Source organism: Chiloscyllium punctatum, chromosome 4 (assembly GCF_047496795.1).
Source record: "Chiloscyllium punctatum isolate Juve2018m chromosome 4, sChiPun1.3, whole genome shotgun sequence".
Taxonomy (NCBI): Eukaryota; Metazoa; Chordata; class Chondrichthyes; order Orectolobiformes; family Hemiscylliidae; genus Chiloscyllium; species Chiloscyllium punctatum.
The window spans coordinates 50,324,959-50,341,324 of NC_092742.1; the positions used below are offsets into that span (position 1 = coordinate 50,324,959).

The window sequence follows — 16,366 nt, forward strand, 5'->3', positions numbered from 1 at the left end:
CTCTCCCTCTTTATGGGTATTTAAGCGGGCATTGGATAGGTATATGGAGGATAGTGGGTTAATGTAGGTTAGGTGGGCTTTGATCGGCGCAACATCGAGGGCCGAAGGGCCTGTACTGCGCTGTATTCTTAAAAAAATATATACATGATAATAAAATCATTCATTTATTTTATTTAAATTACAGCAAGCTCCCTTTCTGTGTTAAGATGGTTGAAAACCAGGAATGTGAGGATCCAGAGTTTTACATTTTTTAGTTTGTGTCTCCCATCCTGAGACGTGGAAGTTGACATTTCACTGGTTTTGATATATGTCTCCAACCCCCAAAAAAGGAGAATTAAATGAATGACACAAGCATGAATTTCTAAAAAGTTGGCAGAAATGGGGAAAAAGTGGTCCCATAACAGTAGTACAGTGATTAATCAAAGTGTGATAGTGTAAACTTCAAGATAAACTGTTACACATAGAAAGAAGCAGCAATAAATCTGTCTAGAATACAGTATTAAGGAGCATGGACAACCTTATACAGGAATTGAAAGCAACTAGCCATGTCTGGAAAACCTGGTTGAAGCTACATAAACAAAACTGTTTTGACATCTGCTTGATAACTGGCTGCTTTCTGAAAGATGGCAGCGGACTGGGCTTGTCCACTCCATCTGCTGTTCTTCTACACTTATTTTCATGTCTTGTTTTTTTTCTATTTTTGTTTCAGTTTTTACATTTTTTTTCGGCTAACTTACCTCCTGGACAGTTGCAGCATCGGTATCAGGCTTGTTGAATTTGGTGGTTGGCTAGGTGACCTGTGCAAGGACCGGCTGGGAGTCTGACTTGGAACTCTTTGTGAGTTCCCAATGCCTAGCACGCGGACCAAAACCAAGGCCGAGGCCCTGTGCAGACAGGTGCCGGATCAGAGATTTAGTGACCTGAGATCCCAGCACTGAGCCATACATGGCAGTGGTGGTTCCCCTGACATCTGCAGTGACAATGAAAGCAAGGGAGATGGAGGCAATGTGGGGAAAGTGTGTGGAGGAGATCGAGCCCTTGTAGGAAGTGTAGTCCCAGCATGGCTAAGTACTTAAGAAAGACTTAATATTAAGAAGGTCTGTAATGTTTAACTTTTAACTTTATTTATTTTTTATGCTATACCAAGAGTGACTGTAATGTTTAACTTTTAACTTTATTCCTTATTTCTTTCTACCTTTTTCTTAAGTTCTTGTGGATAAGATGGCGTTGTGTGTGGTGACATTGAAAAGTTTTCAGTGTACTCCTATACTTTTGTACTTGTGTACACGTGACAATAAAGTCTAAACCTAAAATCTAAAAAATATTATTGTCACAAGGACAAATGATTGCCATGTAGAAGAATTTAAGGAGTTAACTGGGGAAAAGAAGTGTCTTCAAATAGCTAGTCAATGCCAAATGTAAAAAGGAAAAAAGAAGTTATTTCTGATAAGAAGGCAAGCTGCAGACTTGCAATATTTTGGATGAAAGAATCTAAACAATCATCATAGAGCTGAAAGATAAAAGTTGGTACAAGGATCCAACACCAGAACTGTAGCAGAACTTCAAAGAATAACACTGAACAAAGATTGAACCCTGGACACTTCCAGAAACACTGTTGGTAGAATTGTAGCTAGATTCTACCATTGATTGGATAATAATCAAGCTAAGTTGTGAGATTTAACTTGCTTACTTGAGAGTTCATATTTTAGTTGCTCCACACAATAAAATTTAAATCATTGTTTCAGTGTTTGATTGTCTGTGACATTTCTTAATAAGTATCCAACTTAAACGTAACTCCCACAACAGCAGGAGATGGATGGAAGCTGTAAATATAGTCAACTAAATCTCAAAATCATAATGAAAACAAAAATTGCCAACACTATTATCCATGAAATAGTGAAATCAGGGAAGGAAATCTAATTATGTATGCACAGACAAATATTCTTAAACATTTATTAACAATTTTGGATAATAATTGTAAACTGTCATCTTTTCAAATTAATAACTGAAAAAAATACCTAAATGCTGATGCACATCCAGGGTTTAGGATACTGCATTAACCTACCTATTGTGAGTGCGCCTATTGTGCTTCACACAACTATTAGAAACAGGACAGATGTGCTCCTATAAGAATGCAGAACAACTCATGTAAACCATTAATGACACAGATTTTCCAAAACCTGGTCAGAATATGTTAAAAGATAAATATTGGGGTATATTTGTTGCTACTATTAAAAAAAATCAGTGGAAGTAGATTTTGTGCAAGCAAACTAAAAGTATGTAATAATGCTGACTGAAACATTTGCAAATTCTAAACTCCATGCAACGTGCAGATAACTCTGTCTTTCTGTGCTGTGCACACCATTAGCATTCCCATCATTTTTAGCTCCTATTATTAGTGCTGTGATGTAATCCAATTGAAAATAAAAATGGAGTTTTCCAAGATGTGAGTATGAAACAATAAAGTCTTCCAGAAAAATCAGAATTGAAAAGGCCAGAAAGTAGTTACTAACATTCTTTTAATTTACGTATAATCCACCTAATCAAGCAAAAGAATAAGACATCAGAAATCACTTGGGTGTGATTCACTCTATATCTATTAGGATTCAACCTTCAATGTTTGTGAATACTCCTAAGTTCACAGTACCTCATCAAAAACATATGCTGCTCATAGCAACAATGATTATGCCAAGTTTTTCCAAAATATTCCAGTGAATGGACAGGAATGGTTACATGTTACCATGATGAAAAAACTTCATGAATGAGCTGTAGCGCACTTCTCTTTAAAGGAATAGCAGATGACACCACAATTGAAGGTGCAATGGATAGCAAAGAACGTTACCTCAGAGTACAACAGAATCTTGATCAGCCACGCCAATGGGCTGAAGAGTGACAGATGGAGTTTAATTTATATAAATGTGAGATGCTGCATTTTGGAAAGGGAAATCAGGGCAGGACTCCTGGGAAGTGTTGGCTTGGAGAGAGCTTGGAGTGCAGATTCATAGTTCCTTGAAAGTGGAGTCCCAGGTCAACAGAGTAGTGAAGGTGGCATTTGACATATTTGCCTTCATTGTTCTCTGCATTGATTATAGGAATTGGGACATCATGTTCCAGCCATACAGGATATTGGTTAGGCCACTTTTGGAATACAGCATGGAATTCTGGTCTCCCTGCTAAAGGAAGAGTGTTGTGAAACTTGAAAGAGTTCAGAAAAGATTGATAAGAATGCTGCAAGGGTTGGAGGATTTGAGGTTAGGGAGAGGCTAAATAAACTGTGGCTGTTTTTCCTGGAGCATTGGAGGCTGGGTGACCTTATAGAGGTATATAAAATCATGAGAGAAACTCACAGGGTACATAGACAAGGTCTTTTCCCAGGGGTGGGGGAGTCCAGAACTCGAGGGCATAATTTTAGAGTGAGAGAGAAAAAATTTAAAAGGGACCTAAGGAGCAACATTTTCACACAGAGGTTGGTGCATGTATGGAATGAGCTGCCAGTTGAAGTGGTAGGGGCTGGTAGAACTACAATATTTAAAAGCAAGGGTTTAGAGGGATATGATACAAATGCTGGAAAATGGGACTAGATTTATTTAGGATATCTGGTCTGGATGGATGAGTTGGACCAAAGAGTCTCTTTCCGTGCTGTATGTCTCTTTGACTCTATCATAGTTCTGAAAAAAAAGTTATACAAATTTTGTATGCTAATTTTCACATTCTGATCATTATTTCTTGATATTATTTGAGCAGAAAGATAATTACACACTTCTAGAGCTGGTGGACTCGAACCCAGGCCCCCAAGTTCAGAGGTAGGGATACTACCACTGCACCATAACAGGTAGCCCTTCCTTACCTGTCATAAGTGAGCATGGAAATCTTGATGTGTTGTGTTGGTGGCTTATTTCACTGCAATAGCACTAAAGCCAGTCCAATCTATTCCTTGCATAATGGAGACAAAACTGGAATTAGTCAGGAATAGGCAACTTGGACATATCTTTTTTTCCCAACCCAAAGTGAATTTTTATTTTAAACAATTCATTCAGGATATGGGCTTCTCTGGTAAGTGCAGTATTTACTGGTGGTGAGCCACCTTCTTGAAATGCTGTAAATTGTGCTGTTTAGTTGTAATGCGCTTAATATCCATTTGAGATCAACTGATACAAATCAAGGATTGAATTTCTTTTTTTGTGTAGTTTTATGCCCGCATCCATGAGTTTGTGTTCAAGACAATGGGGCACCACGGTGGCACAGTGGTTAGCACTGCTGCCTCACAGCGCCAGAGACCCGGGTTCAATTCCCGCCTCAGGCAATTGACTGTGTGGAGTTTGCACATTCTCCCCGTGTCTGCGTGGGTTTCCTCCGGATGCTCCGGTTTCCTCCCGCAGTCCAAAGATGTGCAGGTCAGGTGAATTGGCTATGCTAAATTGCCCGTAGTGTTAGGTAAGGGGTAAATGTAGGGGTATGGGTGGGTTGCGCTTCGGCGGGGCGGTGTGGACTTGTTGAGCCGAAGGGCCTGTTTCCACACTGTAAGTAATCTAAAGGTCGCCAATGAATCTGACTCTACCACTCCCACGGGCAGCGCATTCCATGCCCCCACCACTCTCTGGGTAAAGAACCCACCCCTGACATCTCCCCTATACCTTCCACCCTTCACCTTAAATTTATGTCCCCTTGTAACACTCTGTTGTACCCGGGGAAAAAGTTTCTGACTGTCTACTCTATCTATTCCTCTGATCATCTTATAAACCTCTATCAAGTCACCCCTCATCCTTCGCCGTTCCAACGAGAAAAGGCCGAGAACTCTCAACCTATCCTCGTACGACCTACTCTCCATTCCAGGCAACATCCTGGTAAATCTTCTCTGCACCCTCTCCAAAGCTTCCACATCTTGCTGTCTGTGTGGAGTTTGCATGTTCTCCCCGTGTCTGCGTGGGTTTCCTCCGGGTGCTCCGGTTTCCTCCCACAGTCCAAAGATGTGCAGGTCAGGTGAATTGGCTATGCTAAATTGCCCGTAGTGTTAGGTAAAGGGGTGAATGTAGGGGTCTGGGTGGGTTACGGGTTGGTGTGGACTTGTTGGGCCGAAGGGCCTGTTTCCACACTGTAAGTAATCTAATCTAATCTTTCCTAAAGTGAGGCGACCAGAACTGCACACAGTACTCCAAATGTGGCCTAACCAAAGTCCTGTACAGCTGCAACATCACCTCACGACTCTTGAATTCAATCCCTCTGCTAATGAACGATAATACTCCATAGGCCTTCTTACAAACTCTATCCACCTGAGTGGCAACCTTCAAAGATCTATGTACATAGACCCCAAGATCCCTCTGTTCCTCCACCTGACCAAGAACCCTACCATTAACCCTGTATTCCGCATTCTTATTTGTTCTTCCAAAATGGACAACCTCACACTTGGCAGGGTTGAACTCCATCTGCCACTCCTCAGCCCAGCTCTGCATCATATCTAAGTCCCTCTGCAGCCGACAACAGCCCTCCTCACTGTCCACAACTCCACCTATCTTTGTATCATCTGCAAATTTACTGACCCACCATTCGACTCCCTCATCTAAGTCATTAATAAAAATTACAAACAGCAGAGGACCCAGAACTGATCCCTGCGGAACTCCACTTGTAACTGGACTCCATGCTGAATATTTACCATCTACTACCACTCTCTGACTTCGACCGGTTAGCCAGTTTTCTATCCAATTGGCTAAATTTCCCTCTATCCCATGCCTCCTGACTTTCCGCATAAGCCTACCATGGGGAACCTTATCAAATGCCTTACTAAAATCCATGTACACTACATCCACTGCTCTACCCTCATCCACATGCTTGGTCACCTCCTCGAAGAATTCAATAAGACTTGTAAGGCAAGACCTACCCTTCACAAATCCGTGCTGGCTGTCCCTAATCAAGCAGTGTCTTTCCAGATACTCGTAAATCCTATCCCTCAGTACCCTTTCCATTACTTTGCCTACCACAGAAGTAAGACTAACTGGCCTGTAATTCCCGGGGTTATCCCTATTCCCTTTTTTGAACAGGGGCACAACATTCGCTACTCTCCAGTCCCCTGGTACCACCCCAGTTGCCAGTGAAGACGAGAAGATCATTGCCAACGGTACTGCAATTTCCTCTCTTGCTTCCCACATAATCCTAGGATATATCCCGTCAGGCCCGGGGGACTTGTCTATCCTCAAGTTGTTCAAAATGTCCAACACATCTTCCTTCCTAACAGGTATCTCTTCTAGCTTATCAGTCCGTTTCACACTCTCCTCTTCAACAATACGGTCCCTCTCGTTCGTAAATACTGAAGAGAAGTACTTGTTCAAGACCTCTCCTATCTCTTCCGACTCAATACACAGTCTCCCACCACTGTCCTTGATCGGACCTACCCTCGTTCTCGTCATTCTCAGGTTTCTCACATACGCATAGAATGCCTTGGGGTTATCCTTGATCCTATCCGCCAGAGATTTTTCATGCCCTCTCTTAGCTCTCCTAATCCCTTTCTTCAGGTCCCTTCTGGCTATCCTGTATCCCTCCACTGCTCTGTCTGAACCTTGTTTCCTCAACCTTATGTAAGCCTCCTTCTTCCTCTTTACTAGACATTCAACCTCCCTCGTCAACCAAGGCTCCCTCACACGACCATTTCTTTCCTGCCTGATCGGTACATACATATCAAGGACACGTCGTATCTGCTGCTTGAAAAAGTTCCACATTTCCACCACATCCTTCCCTGACAGCCTATGCTCCCAACGTATGCTCCTCAAATCCTGTCTTACAGCATCGTAATTTCCCTTCCCCCAATTGTAAAAACTTCCTTGTTGTGCGCACCTATCTCTCTCCATAACCAAGGTGAAAGTCACAGAATTATGGTCGCCATCACCAAAATGTTCACCCACTAACAAGCCCACCACTTGTCCCGGTTCATTACCGAGTACCAAATCCAATATGGCCTCCCCTCTGGTTGGACAATCTACATACTGCGTTAGAAAAGCTTCCTGGACACACTGCACAAACACCGCCCCATCCAATCTACTTGATCTAAAGAGCTTCCAATCAATATTTGGGAAGTTGAAGTCACCCATGACTACGACCCTGTGGCTTCTGCACCTTTCCAAAATCTGTTTCCCAATCTGGATGGGTGCTTAATCTAGGATAGAAGTTCGGCACAACATCGTGGGCCGAAGGGCCTGTTCTGTGCTGTATTGTTCTATGTTCTATGTTCTAATCTAATCTAATCAAAAAAAACTGGTCGAGGAGAAGGCAAGAACTGTCTTTAGGCTTGGACTTCTTTGTAACACATATTTATTACATATTGTGAGTAAACCCTATGATACATTGTATTCAGAGATATACCAGGCTCTAACCTTGGTGTTATTGTGGTAAGACTCTTCCATAAACTCCATCACTGAAAGCTAATTGGTCTACTTCAGTTGGGGAGGGACAGGGAATAAGGTTATCTGGAAATATCTGATACTTTGAACAACTGGGCCAGTGGGCTAAGGAATGACAGATGGAGTTTAATTTAAATGAATGCAAAGTGTTGCATTTTGGTGGGTCAAACCAGGACAGGCCTTACACAGTCAATGGTAGGGCCCTGGGAAGTTATGGAACAAAGAGATCCAGGGGTACAGGTTCATAGCTCCTTGAAGTGGAGCCACAGGTGGACAGGATATTGAAGGAAGCTTTTGACATGCTTACTTTCATCATTCAGAGCACTGAGCAGATGAGTTGGGACGTCTTGTTGCAGCTGTTGAAGACATCAATGAGGCCACATTTGGAGTATGGCTTGCAGTTCTGGTCACCCTACTATAAAAAGGATTTTACTAAATCAAAAAGAGTGCAGTAACGATTTAGTAGGATGCGACCTGGACTGGAAGGTTTAAGTTATAAAGAGAGGTTGGTTAGGCTGGGACATTTTTCTCTGGAATATAGGAGACTGAGGGCCAATGCTATAGAGGTCTATAAAGTTATGAGAGCCATAGATAAAGTAGATAGCCAGCAGCTTTTCCCCATAGTAGGGGAGTCTAAAACTAGAGGGCATAGGCTTAAGGTTAGAGGAGAGAGATGAAAACGGTCCAGAGGGGCAATTCTTTTCACACCGACAGTGGTGAGTGTCTGGAATAGGCTGCCAGAGGTGGTAGTGGAACCGAGTACAATTTTGTCATTTAAGAAATATTTAGACAGACACACGGATGAATAGGTATGGAGGGATATGGACCAAACACAGGCAAATGGGACTAGTTTAATAGTGAAAATTGGGTCTGATCCTAATGTTATAAGTGCTATCCTATTAACTAGTCAAGCAGCAATCTGGCATAGATAAGCTTCTGGTAAGTATGATTATTAACAAATATCCCAGACTTCTCAAGATTCACAATTAAAGCAAGCAAAGCTAGTAATACTTAGCAGATACACCTGCAGCTGTCAGAGAAAAACATGTCAATGATTCAGGTCTGTAACCACATCTGTGCTACAGATAAAGACAATGGGCTGGCCTCCTATTTTCTCTGGGCACTCCCCGCAGATGATTAAATCCTGTTCCTCTTCAGCTCTTCAAACAATAGCCTCCAGAGGTCACAGATGATGGTGACTACCTCTTAGTTGTTAGTCTTGAGGGATATGGGCCAAAGGCAGGTGTATGGAGTTAGGCCATATCTTATGAAATGGGTCTGATTAAGTACGTACTCCATTCTTATGGTTCCGCTCTCACCTAATTCTAGCCTCATCCTACCATTAAGCCATGATCTTCAAGTGTAAGGGCCTGAATGGTTTACTCCTATTCCTATGTTCAATATTGTCATCTTCATATCTCAATTACATACATTCTTGTAGCAGAGGCATGCATATCAATTTTTAAATATTCTAAATATCTAAAAATGATTGTGCAGGAAGATAGGTAGAGGGCAAATATGTTAATTTCTCCTTAGGAAGGCCAGAAACAGACGTTGTGCTGTTATGGAAAAGTTCTTTGATCATTAATTTGTGATCCAGTTCACCATACAGAAGATTTTAGGATACACAGTCTATTCAAAGAACTTTGCTGAGCCAGTGCTGTCCTCAATGGCTTGGTAATGAGTGTATGCTGATGGAATTAGCAGACTTCAAGGCCAAAGATTGGTGACTTTATCCTATAAAGAGATCTGAAAGATACATCTGAGACACCAGAAATGGAAATTCTTCAATCTTTACTTCAGCCTAGCTTATGTTGTCACACCACATCCAACATATGTCTTACTAGTGTAGGGATTGCATGAAAGACACAGACATGATGCCTGATGTTACTGTTAGTTTGCAGTCGTTCAACATTCTCCTAATCATCATGGATATAATACTTACAATTTTTGAAGCATTTATGTTGCCGTCAGCATCAAATGATAGTTTATTGATGATTAGAGGTAAAAACAATGACTGCAGATGCTGGAAAACAAATACTGGATTAGTGGTGCTGGAAGAGCACAGCAGTTCAGGCAGCATCCAACGAGCAGCGAAATCGACATTTCGGGCAAAAGCCCTTCATCAGGAATAAAGCTTTTTGCCCGAAACGTCGATTTCGCTGCTCGTTGGATGCTGCCTGAACTGCTGTGCTCTTCCAGCACCACTAATCCGGTATTGATGATTAGAGCCTACATACATGAAGCTATCAACACATTGTCAATGATGATTGCTGGTGGAATGGCAATGTCCAGGATCATGACATTTTGTCTTTGTTATATTGTATTTTAAGCCAAACTTTTCAGGGATGAAAAGATCTGTCCATCTGGTATAAATATTGTACAATATGGAATGCTAATTCTCTTTACAGATATGGCACATGCCTTCGCTTCACCTACAGAGGGTCTCTACTTTTGTACCAGCTATTGAACCTTACCAAATCAAAATCCAACCCTGAATGCCAGATAACTCTCATCAGTCACACCGATCTGTAATTGTTATAAAAGTTAAATATTCAACTTCTGATACTGACCAAAGATCACCCACCGGAAACATTAAACCTCTGTGCATTTCCAATTTTATTTTCAAATTTGCAGTGTTAACGCTCTGCTGATTTTTTCAATGCAGTTAGCGTGCTACTGGTTACTAATATGCATAGTCAGCAATACTGGCTGGCTATGGTGTCTACATGAGGTCATATTACTGTGGTGGGGTTCCAATTTAATTTGAAACAACAGTTTCCATCCTCCATGTACTGTAAATCAGGAGAGACTTTGGGCACATTTTGACCTGAAGTGGATAGTGAAGCTTGCCACTCCCTTTCGTCTCAAAGGAGCCGCTGAGAAATGGGCACAAAACAGGGGGACACGAGACATGTGGATGACTATTCCATTGGTGCTGCTTATTCATACCCCTCATGAGCCGGTCGTGACCTAAAAACAGAAAATGCTGGAAATATCCCGCAATTAAAGAGCAGCCGCGGGGCAGAAACAGAAACGTTGTCGGTGACATTTCCTTCTGACTTAATTTACTTCTGACACAATCCATTCTCGCAGCCAACGGGGAGGAAACAGAGAGGTTTATGACTACACACAGCCCGGGGATTGCGAAAAAAAACATTTAAACAACGGCTCATCAGACCCCAATCTGTATTTTACAATCAAAGCGAGACAAATTAGTTACATAATCCGTGCAAATGTGGAATAAACTAGGTCAGTGTTTCCAAAGATCCTGTAAGCCATCCACATGTTGCTAACCTTTGCCTCTGTGCGCGCCCCCTTGCGCTGTCAGCCAAACAAGTTGGTGCGCGCCCCCGCTGTCATACACCCACACCTCCACGCGCACCACCTCCGTCAATCAGACCGCCTGCGCACGCCCCTTACCCACCGTTATTCAAATCCCCGTGCAAGGCCCCGCCCATCAGCATTCAAAAGCTACGTGCGCGTCCGCTGCAAATGTCAATCAAACTCTGGCACGCCCCTGGAGACATCATTCAACCCCACCGTGCGCGCCCCTGCAGCCGTCATTCGAACCACAAGTCCGCGCCCCTGAAGCCGTCATTCGAAGCACAAGTCCGCGCCCCTGAAGCCGTCATTCGAATCCCCCCGGTGCGCGCCCCTGGAGCCATCATTCAAACCCCCCTCCCCTCCATGAGCGCACCTACAGCTGTCATTCAAACCCCAGTGCGCACCCTTTGCTTTGTGACGTGTCTGTGCGTGATGCGACTGCGCGCGAAGCCGGGTGTCACGTGTTGCCGCATGCGCAGATGGGACGGGAAGTGGCGGCTCGTTCCGCGCCTTTTCCGGTGCCGCCGAGACCGGGGACTGGAGCGAAGCGGACGCGGGCGGTGAGGGAGAGGCTGGCCGACAGTCGCTCACTCTTCAGGTAACGTGGTGAGAGGAGAACAACAACCCGCGCGGTTGGCGGGCGCTGCTGCATTGAGGAGTGACTGCTGTGAGCCGTTACGGAGCAGGGAAGCCTGACTCAATGACCTCTGCTGGGAGTGCGGAGACGCTGCTGTAGTTGGGCGGCTGGAGGGAGGCCGGGCTTCACACGGTCACAGACCGCTGCTGCACCGAACTGCCGATCCGAGAGACCTCCGAAACGGGCGGCCAGGACAACTCGGCTGCTTCTGAGGCCTTCCTTTAGCCCGGGCCAGGCCCCCTCGGTCGGCCAGCTCCATCTGCCTCTCGCTGCCGCGGTCTCTTATGTACTTTCTAGAAGATGGGAAAGGTCCTGTCGAAGATATTCGGGAACAAGGAGATGCGTATATTGATGCTTGGACTTGACGCCGCTGGTAAGACCACCATCCTGTACAAATTGAAACTGGGTCAGTCTGTCACCACCATCCCCACTGTGGGCTTTAATGTGGAGACAGTGACTTATAAAAACGTCAAGTTCAATGTTTGGGACGTGGGTGGTCAGGACAAAATCCGGCCCCTCTGGCGGCACTACTACACCGGGACCCAGGGATTAATATTTGTGGTAGACTGTGCCGACAGGGATCGGATAGACGAGGCCAGGCAAGAGCTTTTGCGCATCATCAACGACCGGGAGATGAAAGAAGCAATCATTCTGATATTTGCAAATAAGCAAGATTTAGCCGAATCCATGAAGCCGCATGAAATTCAAGAGAAACTGGGTTTGACCCGCATCCGGGATAGAAATTGGTATGTGCAGCCGTCCTGTGCCGTTTCAGGAGATGGACTATTTGAAGGTCTTACGTGGCTAACGTCCAATTACAAATCTAAATGAACATACAGACTGTTTTAGACAAAAATATCAGTTGCCTCGGAAAATCTACCGAAAGTAATCTTGACTCTACTAATCACCTGTTTGCATTTCTTTGTCTAGTTTGGCTTTGCTTTAGAACGTTTTCATATAAATGCGCTGAACTAACCTTAAACGAGAATCAAATGTTAAGTATTTTGAAAGGTCTTTCTTTAAACCATTTGCTATTATTTGAATTACTTCCTCTTTCTGTATTCGATTTGGGCTTTTCAACACTTTATACTCAAGTTTCGAGTTGTTCCTTTTTAATGCCTTGCTGTAGATCGCCGGTTTTACATTCATGAAAAGCTACGATGTTGGGTCTCTTTCAATTAGTAAACTTAAAATTTATTTGAACAAATTTAGTCGCCGTATAATTATTTGACTTTGCTTCTTTGACTCATCACCACTATATATTTAAGAGCCCTGTCATTTCTAAACTTGATTGGGTTTTTTGCGGAGTCGGTTGAAATGTTTCATTTTGATTCTATGTAGGGTGTGTCCATATAAAACGTATGTTTCTGTCTGTATTCCCCTCGTTCTGTAATTCTGCCTCAAAGCAAGTGATACTGTGGAGAAAATATTTCAGTATTCACCTACAATGGAAAAATAATCTTGAATGCCATATAATTGTATAATCAGTTTATGCAGGGCTGCTTTAATTGCTCTAATGCACTTGCTTTAACATTCATACTGTATTCTGGGAGTGCATGTACTCTAACCACTGCCTAAGATACCGCACACCCAGAATGAATTTGCATTGGCTGAGGAGTAAGAAAAGACAAAAGGGTGGGTAATGTGCTTATGACTACTTGGTCATGTGGAGCGATAAGTACTGACATGGACAACTAATTGTTCTGTTTCTGTTGTAACTTTGTATTTCTGTATGATTCCAATTTCACTTGAGTGATTATTCATTCCTGATGCAAAACAATTAGTTTGGAACAAAGTTGAGTGACAGCAGGACAGACTATCTATTTAAAGCAATGTGGAAAATGTCATGAAAAGTTCTAAATTATAAATAAATTTGGAGTGGCCCTGCATTTCAAGGCAGGCATTTAACACCTTATTGGTAACATTTGTGAAAATGAGCATATCCATTGCAGGCTTTTCAATTTACTATAAAACAGTCATAGTTAAGTTGATATTTTCTTAGTGTTTTGAGTGCTGACACGCAACTTCCTGTGTCTGTGGTTTTCCGCAGAAGAGAGAATAAAGACCTTTAGAGGTAAGGGCAGTATTATATCTGATTTTATTAAAAGTCACTGCTAAACACGGAAAAGCATAACAGCACAGATTTTTAAGGTTCAATATTTTGAAAAAGAAAGATCTGCAGGAATTAAATTTCTCTTGAAATTGCATTGTTCAATGTAGTATTTTTTAGTAAAATGTACTTTTATAGTTGTGCTAATTTTTAAATCTTAAAACTACTTTCTTAAATCACTTTTAATATGTTGAATAAATATTAAGATATTAATTTGGAAAATAATATCTATGTGGATTTCCTAACTGTTGTCTAGAAGCTCCAATCAAGGTTTTCAGTGATTTGTGGTGTCCGGATCATTTAGTTTGCATTAAATTATTTTCATTGAGCTGATGGCACTTAGTACTTCAAATTTTTAGGTGGAATATTTATCTATCATCAAATTCATAATATTTTAATGTTCTACTAAAACAACTCTATTCAATTTAATCAAATGAAGCTATATTTTCAAAAGGTATTATTTGAGCTTCAAGTAATTTGCACTGTAGCCTTGACAAGACTTTTCAGACTCTATTCTGAGAATAGTTATTCAACCGGTACAGTACTTGCTTAAAACCACTGTGTTGGTAAAGACTTCAAATCTAATCAGTGTGCGTGTTAATTATCCAAAGTTGAAGAATATATAACAGAAATATCTGTTACATTAACTTCATTCTGAGTACAGCCAGGATGGGAGAAGCTGTGCAAATTTGCAAAATATCAAATTAAGAGGGGTGGGATAGTTTTATTAAAGCCTTTTATTATTGAACCTATAAGATTGGAGAAATGAAACAGTAGTGGCCCCTCAGGCTGGTGAGCTTTGAAGTGAGTTGGACAATTGTCAAATGCGTTAGAGCACAATATAACTGATTTGAAATTAATTTGTGGTCTTGACCTGATATAGAAAATGGGGTGAACAAAGAATCCATTGCTCAATTATAAATTCTTCCTTTTCTGAAGGAAAAGGGGCAGTGAGTACATGTATGGATGGACACAATTTTATATTGCAATTTTTTCAACATTGAATATTATTGTTGAGCATTCTCTTTTTCAAAGAGAAATATTGAAGTTTGTTCAAAGCACAGGACAGACAAGATGTTTTTGTAGAAAGGTACTCAAATAAACTTTATCCTTTAAAGCTTAAAGCATGTCTTCAGTTATTTACAATTTGATATAAGCAATCTTGGTGTCTAGTTTTCTACCTTTCACTGATTTAAAATGTATTCTCATTCTCCTTGTACTGCATTTGCAATCTAGTATTACAGCTTTTATTTTTGTTCTTGGGATGTGGACATTGTTCACAACACTTACTAGCACTTCTTGTTACTGTAGATCATTTAGAGTTAACCACGTGTCAATAAGAATAGCATAAAAAGCAAGACAAAATAGGTTGTATTTTGCTTCTCAAGATTAGAATGAGCAAATTTAACTTTACTGTTTCACAGACTGTTTTACTTGAATTCAGTGAATCTAAATTATAGATTAATTTGTTTTCCTAATTTCCCATGATGGATTTGAACTTGTCCTCTGTTACAAACTGAATTCTTGCTACTACAACAGATCTTACCTATTTTGTCAATTAACTATTACATAATCTTCCTTTTTTTGAATGTTTGAAGTTCACAAAGGTGTTGAGAATCAATGGAGATGCCTTTGCAGACTGTACTAATCCAACCTTAGTTCTATAAACATTAGAAGTTCTTGATTAATTACCCTTAACATACTACTTGAATATAATTAATTGAATTTGAGCCACTTTCAGTTTTGGAGTATTCTGTTAATAGAAACCATTGCATTTTCTTTTTTTTTGAGAGGCGGGCAGATTTTATTATTATCTTGAGGAGTTGAACTTTTTACTGCCCCTCAGCCAATGTGGCTAATTGTACCTGTACCCCACCTTATGTTATAGAACCTCCCGTTATCCATTCAGCTGTTTACATTGCATATGATTTGTGTTTAGTGATTTAGTTTGTTATTTTGAAAAAGAAATGTGGATGGTAATGTCTTGGGGTTAAAACTTTACGTGTATTGGAAAGAGTTATGGTTTTTAGAATATATCTTCACTTATTTCAAAATTTTAGTTTGGGGGTTCCCTATAGTGTGAAAGCAGATCATTCAGCCTATTGAGTCCAAACCAACCATTCCAAGGGCATCCCACCCAGACCCATCCCCCTACCCTGTCACCCTGAGTCTATCATGGCCAATCCACAGTCCAAGGATCTCCGGAGTACCCAGAGAAAACCCACATAGATGTAGCGAGAATATGTATACTTCACACAGTCTTCAGAGGCTAGAATTGAATGTGGGTTCCTGGAGCTGTGAAGCAGTAGTGCTAACCACTGAGCCATTGTGTTGCTGCACTTTTGTGGTAAGAATTTGGAATATAATGGTTCAGTGGTATTTAAATGCAAGTTATATCTGTGGTAGAGCTATCCAGAGTGGAGCAGTTGCCATAAATAGCACTTGAATCTTTTGGAAAACTCTTGAAATTTGATGTCTGCCAAATAAACTAAATTAAATTGTGACACTGCAGGATAGAATTAGATAACTCCACTTATAGCTGGAAAGGGTTTTTCCTCAATAATTTCACAGCTGAGATCACTTTACTCTATGCACTATTTCAAGATCCTGAAATGTGACAACGTTAAGTATCAGAGAGAGGACTCTTGTGGAGCAGTGGTAGTATCCCTACCTGTTGAGTGAGGAGGCCTTGATTCAAGTCCCATTTTTTTCCAGTGGTGTGTAATAACATCTCTGAACAGGTTGATTAGAAAGTAGTTTTTTTGGATTGGTATTTGAAAATTTTAGCATTACCAGCTTTGTTAATGTAAAATTTTCCAAGTTTTTTTGTCTAACAGTAATCTTCCTCCAAGAATCCAGTGTGATTCTTGGTGTTAACTAGAAATGTTAACTCTTTGTCTCCAC

At 41.3% G+C, this 16,366-nt stretch overlaps 1 protein-coding gene across 1 annotated transcript; it reads left to right on the forward strand.

The window, feature by feature from the left end:
• Positions 1-11,175: 11,175 nt before the first annotated feature.
• On the forward strand, positions 11,176-12,559 carry LOC140476289 (ADP-ribosylation factor 6-like). The gene has a single exon (XM_072568663.1). It carries the CDS (start codon positions 11,653-11,655, stop codon positions 12,181-12,183), a length of 531 nt encoding a protein of 176 aa, XP_072424764.1. The 5' UTR covers positions 11,176-11,652; the 3' UTR covers positions 12,184-12,559.
• The last annotated feature ends 3,807 nt before the right edge of the window (positions 12,560-16,366 follow it).

Coding starts and splice junctions, on each gene's coding strand:
- LOC140476289 (XM_072568663.1), top strand. CDS start 11,653: ATGGGAAAGGTCCTGTCGAAGATATTCGGGAACAAGGAGATGCGTATA.